The sequence below is a fragment of the Corvus cornix genome, chromosome 10 (genome assembly GCF_000738735.6).
Source record: "Corvus cornix cornix isolate S_Up_H32 chromosome 10, ASM73873v5, whole genome shotgun sequence".
NCBI classification, from domain to species: domain Eukaryota; kingdom Metazoa; phylum Chordata; class Aves; order Passeriformes; family Corvidae; genus Corvus; species Corvus cornix.
Genome location: NC_046340.1, coordinates 1,305,484 through 1,322,973, shown reverse-complemented (window position 1 = coordinate 1,322,973; position 17,490 = coordinate 1,305,484). Strand labels below are relative to the sequence as shown.

General features: G+C 41.0%; 1 protein-coding gene across 3 annotated transcripts in view; it reads left to right on the top strand.

Moving 5' to 3' along the window:
• The first annotated feature begins 1,901 nt into the window (after positions 1 to 1,901).
• Positions 1,902 to 17,490, top strand: part of SCG3 (secretogranin III) — a 28,408-nt gene continuing 12,819 nt past the window's right edge. The window contains exons 1-8 of one of the 3 annotated variants that reach the window (XM_039557431.1): positions 1,902 to 2,125; positions 2,829 to 2,881; positions 3,451 to 3,496; positions 3,591 to 3,806; positions 4,841 to 4,983; positions 6,115 to 6,276; positions 6,610 to 6,787; positions 8,616 to 8,732. In XM_039557431.1, coding sequence (XP_039413365.1) covers positions 2,041 to 2,125; positions 2,829 to 2,881; positions 3,451 to 3,496; positions 3,591 to 3,806; positions 4,841 to 4,983; positions 6,115 to 6,276; positions 6,610 to 6,787; positions 8,616 to 8,732 — 1,000 coding nt within the window. In that variant the 5' untranslated portion in view covers positions 1,902 to 2,040. The remainder of the gene's footprint in view (positions 2,126 to 2,828; positions 2,882 to 3,450; positions 3,497 to 3,590; positions 3,807 to 4,840; positions 4,984 to 6,114; positions 6,277 to 6,609; positions 6,788 to 8,615; positions 8,733 to 17,490) is intronic. The other 2 variants (XM_039557430.1, XM_039557432.1) reach the window with 2 other exon arrangements.

Here is a 17,490-nt window from a genome sequence, read left to right as displayed (position 1 = left end):
CATTAGAGGTATCATTACACACAAAAAGCCATATGTAGACATATCACATAAACAGGCATATTTTTGACCTGCACCTTCTTCATGCCGCTGTCTCTAATTAGAGCTCCCTTTCTGGTCTCACTGCTTTACAGATACCTTCCTTTCAGCAAGTTCAAAATGCATTCACTGCTTTTGTATTGTTCAGTACTTCTGACTGAATGACAAATGTGTAAAGCTGTAGCAATGGATGCACGTTTACAATGCGTTGTGGGAAATGTTTGAGTGGAATGGAAGGAAATATCAGGAAGGGTACCTGGAGAGAAAGTACACATTTTTGTAACATTGAAAACATTACACAGGCAATGAACTGTTGAATTAATACCAGACTGGGATGGAATATAAAGCCACACTGAATTAAGAATTGATCTTTCCATTTTTCTTTACCAGCAATATTCTGTAGTTTTGAGGTTCCTACATACACATCTGCTAAAGATGGCAGGGGAGGAGGTTACTCTATGCTCCCTAGTGGAAGCTACTTGTCTTCTGTGCTTCTAAAATGAGGGAAGGATCTGTTTATTATAATAGTTTTCCTTGTAGATTACCAAGCAAAGTGTAAATAAAGCTGTTTATTCTTACATACAACTATGCTGAAAAGGTTTTTATCCAAAATATACTTTGATTCCTAACTCTGGCTGAGCTCCAAGAATAGGAGCCTGGTGATAAGTGAGGATGCTGGGGTTATCAGTACATTTCTGGAAGTTATTTTCATTGCTCTGGATGTGGTAGACTAATTTATAGAAGTGAATCTGATGTAAAATAGAGCATCATTTTATCTAACTTATATGCAAAGGCTTGACTATGATACACAGTGGCTGCTAATGGGAAAAAAATTGCAATTTTTTTAGCGCTTGTGGCTCAGTTAATTATCATTCTCTTACTTTTTTGTGTGTTCTTCCCAGTTTATGCTATCATACTGTGTATGTATTCATTGACAAAGGAATGAACATTTCAGCTGTGTTCCTGGTTTGCAGTTGTGAAAGCACTGGTCCTTTTCATCTTTTCAAATAGGTTTTAGCCATTTTTAGCAGTCAGCAAGCACTGACATTTCTAATGTTAAAGTGTTTTCATCTGCTCCCTGAGTGTATGCATTTGCGACTACAAAATGATAAGGTCTTTTTTGAAGAAAGAACACTGTGATTTATTTTGGAAGCAGCTTCTGTAGTTCTGGAACGGGCTACCACTGCAATCCTTTGTTCTGCCGCGAACCTGTGAAAATGTCTTCCTCTGATCCCTAGGGATTCGTTGGTGTTCTGTGTCTACAAGTGCTACGTTTCGATATTGAAAACGCTCAGAAACAGCTTACATGCTTATTGTCATTTTTGCTACTGCTTTTTTAAATCCTAAATTTTAAAGAGCAGGATGTGCTGTAATTAAACTTTCCATGTCCTCTCTTTGTCGTAAAGAGAGTCACTGACGACTGTGCCTTTGCTGCGTAATTCAGCGCCGCGGAAAGGCTTTAAGCAGACGGCAGTGAATCACCGGCCTCCCGTGCGGGACCGAGTCTGCCCTCACACCCAGCCCGCGTGTGCAGGCAGGCTCCCGGCCCGGTGTGCGCCGCCAGGGCCGCGGGGCTGCCCCGGGGCCGTCCCACAGCCGCCGTCCCACAGCCGCCGTCCCACAGCCGCCCTCCCGGGGCCGTCCCACAGCCGCCGTCCCACAGCCGCCCTCCCGGGGCCGTCCCACAGCCGCCGTCCCACAGCCGCCGTCCCACAGCCGCCGTCCCACAGCCACCCCCACGGCCCCGCCGCTGCCCCCCGCCGCCGAGCGAGGGGCCCGCGCATGCTCCGGGCCCGGCCCGCCCCCGGCTCCTCCCCGTGCCCGGGGCCGCCGGCGGGGCCGGGCTCGACCATTTCTGCGGGAGCGGGGACGAGGGGCCGAGCCCCGGGCGGCGGCGGCTTCCCCGAGCTTCAGCACCGCGGGCCGGACAGCGCCGTCCGGGCCGGCGGCTCCCGCGGGCGGCGGTGCCTGGCAGGCCCCGGCGCGGGGCTGCGCGGCCGCACCATGTTCCTCGGGCTGGCGGTCGCGCTGCAGCTGCTGGCGCTGCTGGCGAGCCGGGGGCACGGCTTCCCCAGACCCGCGGGCACAGGTAAGCGCCCGCCCCGGAGCCTGCTCGCCGTTTGCTGCGGATGGGGAAAGTTCTGCAGGGTAGAGACAGAGGATGGGAAAAACTTTCCTTCCACTTGGCTAAAAGCAAGGAGATCCTAAAGCAACAATATTCGTGGTGCAAGACACCGATCACTGAAGTTGCAATCTAATATTAAAGTGAAGGGATAGGTGCTGGTAGAGGGAAAAGCTCTGAATTTTGTGAATCTTTTCCAAGCAATGTTTTCATCCAATCTACAGCAGTGTCTGCACAAGTCTTTCTTGCTCCCTGTCTCCTGCGGTATTCTGGATGGAAGAGATTTTTAATCTCTTGGTTGTGCCAATCCGATTATTGCTATTTTAGTCAATCTCCTCCAGCACTTTTTCCCCTGATTCGTGAGTTTTCTGATCAGAAAGAGATTGCTGAGCCTATATCTGTATTTCTGTCTTCTGCAGAATCTCTCTTTCTGCCCCAGTCATGCTTTGTTTAAAGGTTTGACTTTTTTTATTGTGTTGTCATTCTTCTAGGAACACTGACTTTTTTTTTTTTTTTTGCAAGAACTAACAGTTGGCATCCCATTTAAGACATCATGTTTTATGGGAGAAAACTATAAATTAAGAAAAAAATGTGCTGTCTCTTTGTAGTTGCATGTATCATATAACTGAGCATATATATATATGTGTGTGTGTGTGTGTGTTTATTCTAGATAAAGCTATACACAACAGACAATTAAGTGTAGAAAGACCTTTGGAGGAACAGGTGAGTGAAATAAAAAATATTTAAATGGTTTTTTTTTTTTTATGAAGCTCCTATAGATATTTTTAGCCTTTCAGGTAGTGGATCCATGAATATCATGAACGGCTAATGAATGGGTGAAAAATAGATTTGTCAGTAAAGCCCATTATTGATGGGGTTAGATACAAAATAGGATTTCAATCATTTTTAAGGACTGGCATATAGAGTTTCACTGTCCAGTATTCTAAAAGCAGATTTTTAGCTCCAACAGCTCACAGATATGCCACCCCTTTCTATTGACATCCTATGGGAATATAGCATGAGCTTGGAATGAAGAAGGAAAATGTAACTGGTATTTATCTTAAAATGGAAAGTGTATTGCAGCTTCTCATAATGTCTGATTCTGATCAGAGGATGGGTGGTGCTGACAAAAGTGCCAAGCGCTTATTCCTGTTCTACTTATTCAGTCAAACTTCTTACTAAGAGTGAAAAGCAGGCATTAAGCCTTCTGCTGATACTGGTGAATTAAGAGGTCATGCATTTTGTTCCTTCTGCCTGTTTGCTGTTTTGTTTGCTTTATTTTTCTGTATTAGATTGCTGAAGCTGAGGCAGACAAGAATAGGAAAATAGCTCCCACAGGTAAAATATTTTTTCTGGTTTTATAGCAATATTCATCATGGTATGCAAAGAGGTATAAGATTTTATGTTATGTGTGCATTGATATATTTTCCAGAAAATAAGCCAGAGTTCAGGAATTATTCCTTTGTTGATGACCTGAACCTGCTAAAATCAGTAGCAGAAAGAGAGAGGAATGAAAAGGAGAGGGAGTCAATTAGAAGCTCTTTGTATGAACAGCAACTGGCCATTGATGATGCAGACTCCACCAAGAACCGCAGGCTTGTGGATGACTATGACTCCACTAAAAGCGGGCTGGATTATAAATTCCAAGGTATCCCATAATCATCTTTCAGTGACTTCTAGGTTAGATTTCTCTTGCAAACTGATTGCCTTCATGAATGTTGTATTCACCACTAAACATGAGCTCTATTTGTTACTGGAGTGCAGTTTCAATTCTTTCCAGTTGTGGAAGCTTGTTGTATTACAGTTAGGTTTTGAAACACAGTACAAAAGAATTGCTCTTGATTTTAACAGTCTTCCATGGAGGGAAATCTGATTGTGTAATTTGTAATGCTTTTTAGCAATTTAGACTTGGCAGAAGGAAAATGGGACATAGTTTTGAATGAAAATATATTTATTCTCTTTTGTGAGGAAGAAGCACTACTACAGCTAAACCACATATATTGATTCCAAATATTATGTGCAGGTTTAGATAATTCTTATCATCACAAAGCTAAAAGAAATTACCAAAGGCCGAAGAATACTTGCCTTTGCTACAGGAGTAGTTAATTGATTTGTAGTTTAGGTGAGTCCTCTGAGAATTGTAAGCAGCATTTAGCTCAGGATATTTTTAATTATATCAAAGTATGCTGATCACAGACCAAAGCTCACTCATCATATTCCCATTGTCATGATGATGTTATTTGCCATAGGTAACAATTACATAATTAAAAGTTAATTTGCTGAAATTCAAATGAGATTGTGTGCCATTTGTCATGAACCGTTTTGATCTAAGTGGCCATACAATGAAAGTAGGAAGACACAAATAAATGGATATGGGAGCAGTGCTTTCTCATTCTACTAATTTTTTCTATAAACAGGAGAGTAAGCTCCTAATGTTCATCTCTGCTCTTTCAGGAGAGCCCGTCAGAAAGACATTTTTCAGATGTGGAAAACAGACACAAAGAACTTTTCCTTGTGAATGATTTAATAGCTTGCAAAGTGTGTATCAAAATATATTCCTAATGTGTCTAAAAATGCAGTTTCGTTCTGAAGAGAAAAAGATGTGGGCAGATATTTTTTACGAGATGCTCAATCCAAATGAGTTAGGACAGTCAGCACACAGTGAAACTGTAATCCTTTCAGATGATCCAGATGGCCTCCATCAATTAGATGGCACTCCTTTGACTGCTGAAGACATTGTTCAAAAAATTGCTGCAAGAATTTATGAGGAAAATGACAGAGGAGTGTTTGACAAGATTGTTTCAAAACTTCTAAATCTGGGGCTAGTAAGTATCTCAGTAATTGTCATTCAACTGTTTTGTGGATTGGTTTAATGCTCTTTCAGAAAACAATTTGGATGCAAACTTCGTCTGAAGCGAGTGGGACTCAGGCTCTAAGCAAATTTCTAGAGCTGTTTGGGCAGGCTGGTTAAGCTCTGCAATAACGTTGTTGTTTCTGTGATGTCTTTGCAACAAAATAGGCCAAACTGCAGAATGTTTCTGATGTTAAAAAAACATTCACTGATTGTACTCCTCCCATGTCTGCCCTCACTTTTCCTTTAATTTCTCTTCTGATTTTCACTGAGTGCTTTTCTATTATTAATTTCTTTTCTATACTTAAGGAGGAAAGGTCTGAGCTCATTCCTATCCACCTAATGCTAATTAGTGTCATCAGCAAACACATAATGTTGCTGGCTAGTTGAGGATATATTATGTTCCAGATTTTTAGGAAGACTGGATTTGTCTCTGACCTCTGGATGTCTCAATGGCATTAGCCATTGCCATTTGGGATCCTTATATTTTAAAATACTAACCTTATCTTTTGAGCACTAGATTTTGCAGTTGGGTATTGCACCCCGCTGGTCACAGAGGGAGCTGTGGGACAGCTGCATGGGAGAGTTCTTGTTCAAGTGACAGCTGTTATGAAGCAAAGAGAAAACATTTTGATGATACCATGGAAAGCTATTTGCTTTTTTTCCCTTTCTATATTACTATATACTGTAGTAATTATTCCACTTCCCATAGATGTGTTGCAGAGCATATGTATTTCTATATACACACCATGGACACACATACAGGGAGGTGCCACGCTTGCAGCTCCATCTTTCAAGCTACACTCCACTGTGTTAAGCCCTAAAGAGGTTTGGTTTGGAGGCTGTGTGTGTGAATGGGTGGGGTTTATGTATACACACACATTTGAAGTGTATTTCTTTGTGTATATATATGTGTGTTATAAATGTAGATGTGTTTACATGTGTATATGTACACATGTATGCACACACACAGGTATTACACCTCATTAGGCTGTGCTCAGCTTTGAAGCAAACCTATTTTCATATTGATATCAGGTTTCATACTGATGTTTGAGCTAGAAAAAGCACAGTATCCTGTAAATACTCTGCACAAATATTTTAACAGATCACAGAGAGTCAGGCCTACACCCTGGAAGATGAAGTGGCAGAGGTTTTACAGCAGCTAATTGCAAATGAAGCAAAGGATCGTGAGAAGGAGTCTGAAGATTTTGATTACCCTGCAAGCAGAGCAGACAGTGATACAAAAGAAAAGCAACAGGAAAGAATGGTAATTTCTTAGCTAATAATTTTGTCTTGCTTGCCAAATGGTACTACTACTGCTTTCTTTAGGGAATAGTTTGTTCAATCTGGAAACAAGAGGTGTTCTTAAAGAAATTCTGTCCAATAGGAAAAAGAATCATGAGTTACTTTAAAGTTTAAGCCAGATGTCAATTGAAATAACTTTGAGAAAATAATATAGTGTTAACCTTGCAATTAGGACAATGTTGGTTGTCCTTGAGGTTGTGATAGAAGGTTGTGATAGAATTTTTTGCTCTATTAACTCTATCACCAAAAGCAATGTGCTTATAGATATCTTTTTTTTATTATGTCGTATGTGGAGACACCAAGCAAATCTGATCAGGATAGTTTCATTAATGAAGAAGTTGATGATACACTGGATAACACATGGTCATCATCTAATGTGTTGGAAAGAAGAAATGAGCTGCCTTCTGAAGATAATTTTGAAGACCTCCAATATTTTCCAAATTTTTACGCATTATTAAAAAGTCTTAACTCAGGTGAGCTTGTCAGGTGTTCACAGAAATATTTAGGAAAAACTTTTAAAATTAAGATTCTCTGTTTTCTCCTGCTCTTTTCTCTTCCCCACAACTTCCCTAGTTGCAAGAGACCATGTACTTTGAAAATGTTCTGTAAGATGTATAGCAGAAACTAATTTGATTAGTGATTTTGATGGCAAAACACTGGGAGGAACAGCACTCAGAATGGCAAAGAGTGTGACCTAGACAGCCCTTGCCATCTTGTGCTGTGTGATCCAGGAGTCCTGAATTCTTTTCTTTCCCGTAAGGACACGATGAAAAACTGGCAAATGGTTTTCTCCAGAGATCCTTCCAGTAACATCTGTGTCTTCTAAGCCGACAGAGATACGAGTAAGCCACAGTAGAATCCTCACAGTGATGGTACCAGTAAATGAGTCTGAGCCTCCCAGCCTTTCCACAAACCACAGGGTTGCTGTTTATTGCAGTGAAAGCCCTGCACGTCTCTTCCTATTCCGGTGCTGGACATCACTGCCTTCCAGTTATTGCAGGCAAGATTGTGGCTCCTTGCCACAGCCCTGTGTCAGCACCCTCTACACACACCACATTCTGCAGCCACACACACTCTCCTAACTTCTGGCAGGGGGGTTCTTCTGTAGATCCCTCGTCCTACAAGAGCCTTAATATTGCTTCAAATTGTCCCCATAAACTCCTGAGTGGAGAGCTAAAATGAAAAACCTGAGGGCATATTTTGCTCAAGTCCAATCTACAAACTTTATATTTTTCTTCCTGGTCTTTTTAATTTTCTCATGGCAATTTTGCATGCTAGTTCTTCTCCTTTTTCTACTCACAATGCAGGAAGGTATGTTGGGGTCCACTGTCTGCACATCTCCTGCTTTATGTGTTTGCCTGTCAGGTTGTATCAAGCTGGAGGAGAGGGATTCAGTTGCATCCTACAGCTGTGTGTTAAATTGCAGGCAGCAGTAAAAAGCCTGTTCAGCAGCTCTCCAGAGCAGCTGGCCCTCTGCCAAGGCTGGGAATATGTTTCTGACTGTCCCTGACTGACAGTGCCCCTGGCTCTGTTGGGTCCTTCAGTGACAGCCTGGGGAGTGGGGAGAGCTTGTGTGACTGTGTGATGGGGGAGTTTCACACTGCTAATGCAGAAAGAGCAGAAATATTGTTCAGCACATAAGCACAATGGGAACAGAAAAGCTAAGAAGCAGGTAAGTGTGGGCAAAAATTGATGATTTTTATAAAAATAATTTTTTTGTATCCTATTCTGAAGTCATGATCCTCCCAGCCATGTAATGTTTTGTTGTCCCAGTATGTGAGTCATGGACTTGTGCACAGTAACAATCTCGTTTGGGACACTTTATATTTTTGTCACTGAACCCATGGATCTTGTAGGAGAAAGGATCTCTTTTTCATACAGAGCCAGACTGATCTACTAAATAGTTCAGCAACAAATAAAAGAAAAATGACAGAGATTCTGGAAAACTCTACCTATATCTGCTCCCTGACCATAAATTTGAGCTGTCAGGTCACTCCATCTTTGTGTGCTTAGTGTTCTTAGCTGTAAAATGGAATTAATACCATTGGCCTTCCATAACACAGCCCTGCAAGACAAAAAGCTGTAAAGAACCAGCCCGTGATGTTTTAAAGTATATTCAGCTGTACTTTGCAGGAACAGTTTTAAAATGAACATATATGTAAGTTCTCTTTGCTAATCCAGCACAGCATTTTCTCTTTCAATGAGTAGGTCATTCTTTATGCATGAGGTTTGTGCAGTTTGCAGAACAGTTTTCCCAAGTTGCCTCAAGTCTGACTAGTTTTGCTTCATCCCCTCACACAGAGACAGAGACAAAAGAGAAAGAGACCTTGATAACTATCATGAAAACCCTGATTGATTTTGTGAAGATGATGGTTAAATATGGAACAATCACACCAGAAGAAGGAGTTTCCTATCTGGGTGAGAGTACATACTTCATACAAGTGTTATTAGTGTTATATTCTTCCTCTACCAGTGATAATTATCTTCTCATCTCCCTTGCTCTTATGGAACCTGTTTCAGATTTGTTCGTTGAAAATGCTAAAGCTGCACTTCTAAATGATTGATCATTCCCTATAGCAATGTTCAATTCCATACTGCTTTAATATTTCCATCTAATGAAGAAAAGGTAATTTATCATATACACATTTGGAGTATTATTACACTTTCACATCTGTGAAGCACAATTGATTTCAATGACTTTATGTCAGAGGAAGGTTAGGGTTTTCTCTGTTCTATTAAAGTGGATTAGGTACCTGCATTTCCCCAAAATAATGCAGCACTTCAGCTCCTTTAATCTGTCATAGTAGGTAGCTGGAATAGATGAGACCTAATGCTAAAGTTGTCTACCTAGTAAAACTCCTTCCATCTGTGAAAAGTGTTACATCTTGGCACAGGAGTAGATTTTGAAGCACTCTTTCCTGGATCCATTTTAAAGTCTGTGGCTATGCAAGTTTTGTAAAATCATTACCATTTCCTGAAGAGGGAATTTGGACTGGCCTGGTTTGTCTCTCACACACCTTTCCTGGCTTTGACAAACTCTGTTCCATTCACTGTTGCCAGCCTGTCTAGTTAAACAAGCTGACCTACAGAAGAAGGGCTCATCTGTACAAACTCTGCACAATCCTTTCATTTTTCTGAAGTATTCCTGGTCTGGATTAGTCTGAAATTTTTTGTTTGCATCAGGGCAATTTCTCAGCTTCATAAATCATCCTGTCACAGAGAGAGGACTGGCAATGATCTTTCTACGTTGCAGACACCTGACTGATTGATTGATTGATTGATGCAACTGTAACTGTACAGATTGATTATCAATTACTTGGCTACAAAAGATCCAGTGAATCATGACTCACATTCAGTGCATGATTGCACCTCCTCTCTAAAGAATTCGTGGTATATCTGACCAAGGCTATCCCTTTATTTGCTGTAAGAAGTTTCCTTGAATTTTGGAATATTTGGACAACTTATGCCCCAATTCAGCTTTTTATTTCTCTGTCTGCCAGTACATTTAAAGAAAGATGCACATAAAGAAATGGTTGATTTTAAGCACAGTGGTTTCACTGTCATTCTACAAATGAAGATAGTGTGGCTTGATCAGATATTGCCAAAACTCAATAGGCTAAATTATCCCTGATACAAGACCATGCAGATAATGGAATTACACTAGGAATGCATTTTTCCTGCTAAAATTCAGGGCAGTTGTTCATATTGGCTTTCCTTTGAGCAAATAGATACTGTAACCCTGGAAACAAATTGCCATAATGACATAGTACAGAAGGCAAGGATTAGGTTAAGAGTTTCAGAGGTCTGATTTAGTCTGGATGTAAAGTAAGACTATCAACTGATGTATCCAGACTCTGCATAAATCACTCATTTGCAAGGCAGAGATGGATTTTGTGCTCCATCAAAGCAACTTACTGTAGTGGAAAAAGCTTTCTCATAGATTCTCAAGTTGCTTCTGTGGTATTCTTTTCTTAGACTTGCTGTTGAGAAATTGCTTTAAAGCTGACCTTCATTTATTGAGCTAATACTCTCAAATACTGAAGAAGAGCACCCACAGGAGCATGTTAGCTTCTTGCACTACCCTTAAGTGTGGCAGAAGTTTTATTGCCACTCTTATTCAACTAAAAGTTACATAGTTGGTAATAGTTGGATAGGTACTGTGTATCTTGGTGCAGTTTGGATTAGGGGATTGATACCCAGGTGTGCTTATTTATAGCAGATAAAGGAATTAGTATGAATATCTATCAGAGAGAAGAATCAGTGTAAAAAATTGACAGCTTTTTGTTGTTTCCTCAATCCAAGATCAGTGAGCAGATTCTATGCTAGTCAGTGGAAAATACCTACTGGGTCTGTGCAGATGGATTACATCCTCTCTCCATTTTATTACAGTAGAAAACGGTCTAAATTAATTTTCCCCACTCTGTGACTGCAGCCATGCATAAGCTATGCCTCTGAATTATACATTCAAAATAATAAATCATTTACTGAATCAAGTCACAAGCTTTTTTTGCCTGTCACAAGGGTGCAGAGACAGTGAATTTGAATTCATATACCAGTAACAGCTGGCTTGGGATTTGGAAACCACAGCATTATGTCATCATCATTGTATCTTACTGTAGGGGAAAGTATTTTGCTGCAGCAGTGACTGATGTTATTGGGTTTAGCTTTAAGTTACAAAGGGTCTAGCTGCAGTGTGGTGCAAGAAAAACACAGATGCACGTACATGGAAACACAAGGAATAAGTTTATTTTTTAATACATATATTCAATATTATGTAATACATATTTAAAAGCTTTCCATATGCTAAATGTAACCTGTAACAGAATGCAGAAGGCCCAAACCAATGTATTCATATATATGGAAGAGGAGAAAAAGTAGTGCCTACCTTTTACAGTATGTGTTCAGAAAGTATAGCTCTGGAAGCATTAAAGAGAGCCTGTAACAAACCGATGGAAAATGTGTGTTCAGCTGAGGTGCATCTTCTTTGATAATTATCCTGCTGTGGCAAAATGCCACCATCTTCTATCACTCTTTACTTTCTTAGCTATGAATGCTGTTACAGGGAGCAAATTCTTCTGTGGAGTGAAAGCCTCATGATACGTTTCTAGCCTGTTCAAAGGCTTTCAGAAATCTTTCTAGAAAGACCATCTGCTCTCAAGATTCAAAGCTGCTTTGAAATCATTTTTGCAACTAAAAGAATGGACAAATAATGTTGGTCCAGAAAGCATAAGGTAATAAATTATGACACAGGATCTCAGGAACACAGGTGCTTGTGAATTAGATCCAACTGTGTTAATCCACCTTTGGGTTTGTTGGCAGCATCCAGCAAATGCTGCCCAAACAGCTGAGCTCCCCTTGCTTGCCCCAGCCTGCCAGAGGCACGGGCTGCTATCCCTGAACAGGCTGGCTTTTGGGAAGGACTTGGGACAGTTACTGAAATGATGTTGCTGTTGGCAAGGGTGCAGTGACAGAGGGGAATGGAAGTGTTGGAACACTTCCATGTAGCGACTAGAGGAAAGCAGCAAGAGGCTTTTGGATAAGTTATGACTGATTCAGCATAAAATATTTTATTATTCATGGCATTCATAACATTTATATTGCATAAGTAAATAGGTGATGCTCCATGCACAACTGAAAGGACAATATCCTTCCCAGTGCTGAGTGCTTCAAGAGAAAAAGAACTGTTTGAGCCAATAGCAAAACTGACTTTGATTTCAGCAGAGCAGAACAAGGCATGCATTGCACAGATGCTTGCACTGTTTAAATATTAGTTTGTGAGTAATATCATACTTTCCTTCATTTTCCTTCTGTCTGTTGAGTAACGTGATGGAGGAGACTCACTGTGATAGCTTTTTCACCAAGCCATCTATCACAGACCAGATAAATATTCAGGAAAAGCTTCATCTACACCACACAAAAGATTTTTTGTATGACAAGTGACTTTTCCTGCATATGCCAGGCTATTTAGCTACTTCTAAAATGAAAGCCTATCAGTCCACTACCATCTCGGTAAAAGCTCTATTTATAGTAATTATTTAAAGTAAACTATAGTTTTGTAATAGATTTATTTTAATAATATTGTTGTCAGCTTAGAAACAGGAACAAATGGTTTCTGCCAGTTTGTTCAGATACATTTGTAAATCATCTCCCACTAATAAGACCAAAATAATGAGTGATTTTCAGAATCATTCTAGGAAATATTTGCAATTAGAGGCTTGGGGCCATAAAAAAATAGAGCTTTCAGAGAGGATAGGCAAATTCATAAGAGGCACCAGTGTGTATATATGAATTCTTTTTACACATTAGATTAATTATATCCTCCTGCTGTGTGCTGCTTACAAGAGTAGATTTGTAGCAAATTTATCCATTGCCACCCCAACCAAGCGAAAGATATGTTACCCAATAAACTATTACCCTAAAAATGCAAATTAGTTCTGTGCACATTGTAGTCTTGTGTGGAGTTCTCATTTATAGACTGGCACATGTAGCACAAACTTTTGCCATCAGTACTTCTCTATCTCACAGATACATAGAAGCTCCACCATGATACTGCATATAATGCATATTTTATTGCATCTTATAATTGAGGATGGTCATCTTGTTTTCACTTTCTAAAGGGCTTCTGTATCTTCCACAACTGGAGAAGAGAAAGCAGCAAAGGACTGGAAAGAAAATTAAGAACTCTGTAGCTTTGTCCTCTCTCAAAAGGGGATGCCGCTTTTTACCTCCTTGTAGTAAAGCATTTAGAGTACTGCAGCCACAGTGTAGAACACACAGCCCACAGCAGACTGGTTGGGGAGCAAACCCCCCTTCGTTTAGGAGGGAAATAGAGAAATCATTCCAGCTGATCAGTGTGCAGTGTTTGAGTCACAGCTGCCTCCCTCCGTAGACCAAACCAGAGCCACCTCTCACACCTCCTCCCTTTGGCTCTGACTCACTGTCAGAATCCACACTGTCCCCCGTGACTGAGTAGGAGATCGTGTTAGTTAGAAATGGGCATGAACAGATGTCTCTGTTTACCTTTTCCACCCCCATATCGTTTGTTCTTCATGGACAACAGGAAAGAAGAGCAAGCTGCAGGACGCAGGAGCAATAGGAGGTGGAACTGGGAACTATTGCCGAGGAATATGAACACTCATTAGTTTGGTCCTTTCCTAAAGAACTGTTGGGACATTGTTTTACTGTACTACTGTCTTCTAGGCAGACTGAGGCTGCATGAAAAAAGTCAGGGGAAGGAGAAGAGGCAGAAAGTCTCCTGTGCTGATTTTTGACATGTGCCTGCCTCCCCATGCTAAGGAATATGAAATAGCTGTTGTGCATCTTATATTCATTCTTGGTACCTCCACAGCTCCACTTCTGACGAAGGCAAAGCTCTGTGATTTCCCCATTGTAGGCCAGTGCACAGTAGACACAATCTGGCCTTTTTCTGGGAGAGGAGAACTTGTTTGAATAATGTGATTAATGCCTAAAGTTCTCATCAGCACAGATGCTGCGGGTCAAAGATCTGATCCTGCTATTTATTTAGGTAGCCAAGAACAGGCAGAGAGCCAAGAGTGTGAGGCAAAGTGCAGATCACAGCCCACACTGGCATTGTCTTTCCTCGCCGTGACCATCAGCTGATGCTCCCTGATGCAGGCTGTGATTTCAGAGGGGTGAGGGAAGGTGTAGCTAAAGCAGAGCCAGAGGCTGCAGGTGGAATATGGGCAGTGTCATGTGGGCCTTTTCTTCATTTTGACCTGGGCGATGAAGGGCACTGACAGTATTTCATACAGGGAACCATTCATGCATAATACCATCTTTTTTCTTTTTAAAATCCTTTTTTCCAAAGGTCTCTTTGTAGCTACTGTAGATTTTCTTCATAAACATTATTTAACGAATTTTTCCCTATCTTAATTTTCCTTTTGGTGATTTTCCTTACCCAGTATTTATCATGTGAATGATGCGTACAGCTGCCAGTGGGAGTTATTTAATTTCAGGCAGCTCTTTCCTCTGGTATTTATTTTGTATCTGATGAACTAAGGTCACACAGATGCTACTGTACTGTGCTATATCTGAAAAGGAGAAATCAGGGACACCTTAGATAATAAGAGTAGAGTGAATACTGAGGAGCAGCAGTGATTATGTAAAGTATATGCAAATAGTTAAACCCAAGATGAATTTGCATGGAGGTAAGATAAGAGGATATGGGGACAGAGAGTGTGCAAAGACAGGCAAGACTGGAATCGAGGAAGTATATTGGTTGCAGACCCCACTGCACCTTTATAGCTTTTCTTTCTGTAACCTCCTCCATGTCTGTCCCCTGCTACTTCTGCATTTGCACAAACACATGAATGTGGTTTTTTCCTCTGCTACTTAGATCTTATCTCATATTTTCCCCCATTCAGACTCTCACTGCATAATAAAACAAATGGGTGGCTATGGTGTGAAAAGTGTATGACACCTGACCTCACATTTCTCAAGAACCAGGACCACTACACACTACAGGAAACTGCACATCACCTGAGGGTGGCATTGTGTGAAGGCGTAGTATTTTCAGTAGCCACAGGATTGAAATCTTCTCAGATATGTTTTGGGAGAGATCCAGTAGTTTTAGTATCACTAATTGCTTTTCCCACTACATTACATGACTATCAAATCATGTGTTAAAGAACCCAAACAAATACAGTTTCTTCCTTTGCTTATGACTATCTACCGTTTAAATTTGCACTTATTTCTTGCAAATATATTGCCTCTTCTTCCACTTCCCTTCTCTACCTCTTCTATGCTTTCCCAACTGGATGGAAATCTCCATCTTCTTATAGTGTATTATTTGACAAATGTATTCCTTGGTTTTGCATCCTACCAAGTGGTTTGCATTTCTAGAGGAGGGTAATGCTTTTATTTTTTCTCACTGTATTTAGTAGCTCCATAACCCCCCCTGCTTTCTGAATTCAGTGTCTCTCTGTTGACAGTTGAGCACTGAGACCGTAAGTTGTGATTTGAGATGATTACGTGGGTGTGGGTTAAGAAGGTGTCACTGAACATTCAAAATTGAGCTCCATCCCACTCCTGCAGGAGAGGCAGCTCTGTGCTGCTCCAGTCCCAAACCATCACGCTTGTAAAGGGCATGCTGTGAAAGCACATAAAATGTGTGCACAGGCCATGGAGCAGCTCCAGGATGGGAAAGGATTAGCAAAGGACTGCACCACACAGCTCTAAGAGACCTGGACTAATGCAAAAGAAATGCCTGTAGAATATTAAAAGGATAAATCTGAGAAATTGCCTGTGAGGTAGGGAATTTAATAAGGGTAATAAAGGAGACTTGGTCAGAGCTATTTTTACCTCAAAGCACATCTGTTTAATTGTGTTTTACTTGTGGAGTTGCTTTTAACCTGATTGCCAAGTGATACTGCTTCTGTCTTAATTTCAAATCACTCTGACCATCTTGCCTATAATCCCTTTACAAGTGATGCCATGACCTGGGATTCGTCACCTGACATGTCACTCCTCATGGCAGCATTAGGCTTCAGACACACATCACAACAAATCAGTCAAACAGGGAGATTCAGAAAGAAAATGCTTTATCTTGACATGTGAGGCAGGGAGTTAGAGAGGAGCAGGAGATTTGCAAGGGTGAGACCCATCTGTAATTCCACAATGGAGGGATTTCTCTTGTTCGTCACAGTTTTAGCAGTTTATGTGACATATGCTTGATACATCTATAGCTGACCAAAGGTCAAACTCTGCTTTTGGCTACTTTGGGGAAAATCCTGTGGATATTGACAGTTCTTGGACATGCACTTAGCCAAAGAATTAATCAGATACGCTCTTCCCACAGAATAGTCCCAAGCAAATGCTGAGATGTCCAGAGATTTTTCACAGATGGAAAACACCCTTGCAAACTCTTAAGGATCATAAGGAGACAGAAAAGCCCTGGGAGAACTGTGTTTTTTTAATATCTGAAATATGTGCATCTCACACAAGAAGTCATCAGCACAAAGCTTTCCAGCTGAAGCAGTTGGAGTGTATGAACTCATTAAGTAAACTAATGTTTTAGTTAGTGTTAAAAGTGATGTCAGGTACCTTGATGATCCCTTTCCTCCTTTAATAAACACAGTCTTTTTATGCTGTATGAAAACAGAACAGCAAAGCAGGTCTTTCTGTGGAAGTTGAATGACATAGAATCTCAGCTTCAGTCAATTTGATGAGGGTAGAATGTGAAGCTGCCTCCCAGGTACAGGACAATTATGCAGAAGAAAAAACCCTTTGCAGGAAAATTTGTGAGAGTCTGGAAAACACCATGAATCAGTATATTGAGAAAGGTCCATTTCAGGCTTCCATTACAAATTCCATTAAATACTCAGATGGATACGTTAGTTTCTGCCTCTCTAATAAGAACAAAGTAATTTAATTTGTAATAGTTATTCACGTAGTATCTTTTCCCATTAATTTAGAGGGTGTTACCACAGTGCATTCTCCCAGACTAAAGATAAGCATTCTGGGTTTATGCAGTTCAGAGTTTTGGATGCCCAACTTGAAGGACTTCAGAGTTTCAAAAGTGCTGGGAATTTGCATTTTCAGGTGGAATTAGGAGGATCTATCAGTGTGTAGGAACTGGGCCTGGACGTCTCAGGATGCCTACTCAAAACAGAAGCCCTCCTGCAGCATGAATGCTTCAGTGAGTCATCCCAGATCAAAGAGCAGGTTAGAAAGTGAGGCAAGGCAGAAACCAGATCTTGTGACTCCGGCTGTCTGGTTGGATGATGCGATTATCCTGCTCTGCGGAAAGCCGCCGCCGGGGCACTGACCTATTTACCAACGTAGGTCACTTCCATTAGCTCAGTAGTTATTGTTCTGTTGTTTTAATTAGTGCCATTTCAAATAAGTGGCCAGCTCTGTGGAAAGGTCAGTACCTTTCTAAGGTCTTCCTCTGTGCAAATTAGGTTGCTAAGGAAACGACACCGGAAAAGTAATCAATCCTTGTTAGACCTGCGCTAGGACATGCGGTTGCTTAGCTGCTGGCCAGGCACGGCTCACTCGAGAAGATGACTCACTCCATCAGTGTCACTGAGAGCAAACCCTGGCCAGCCCGGGCCTGGCCACACATGGCGAGTACAAGCATGTTTTGAAACAATACCAGCTGTTAAAGCATTAATTTTGAAGTGGAGCAAGGGCAATAAAACCTGTTCAGGAAGAA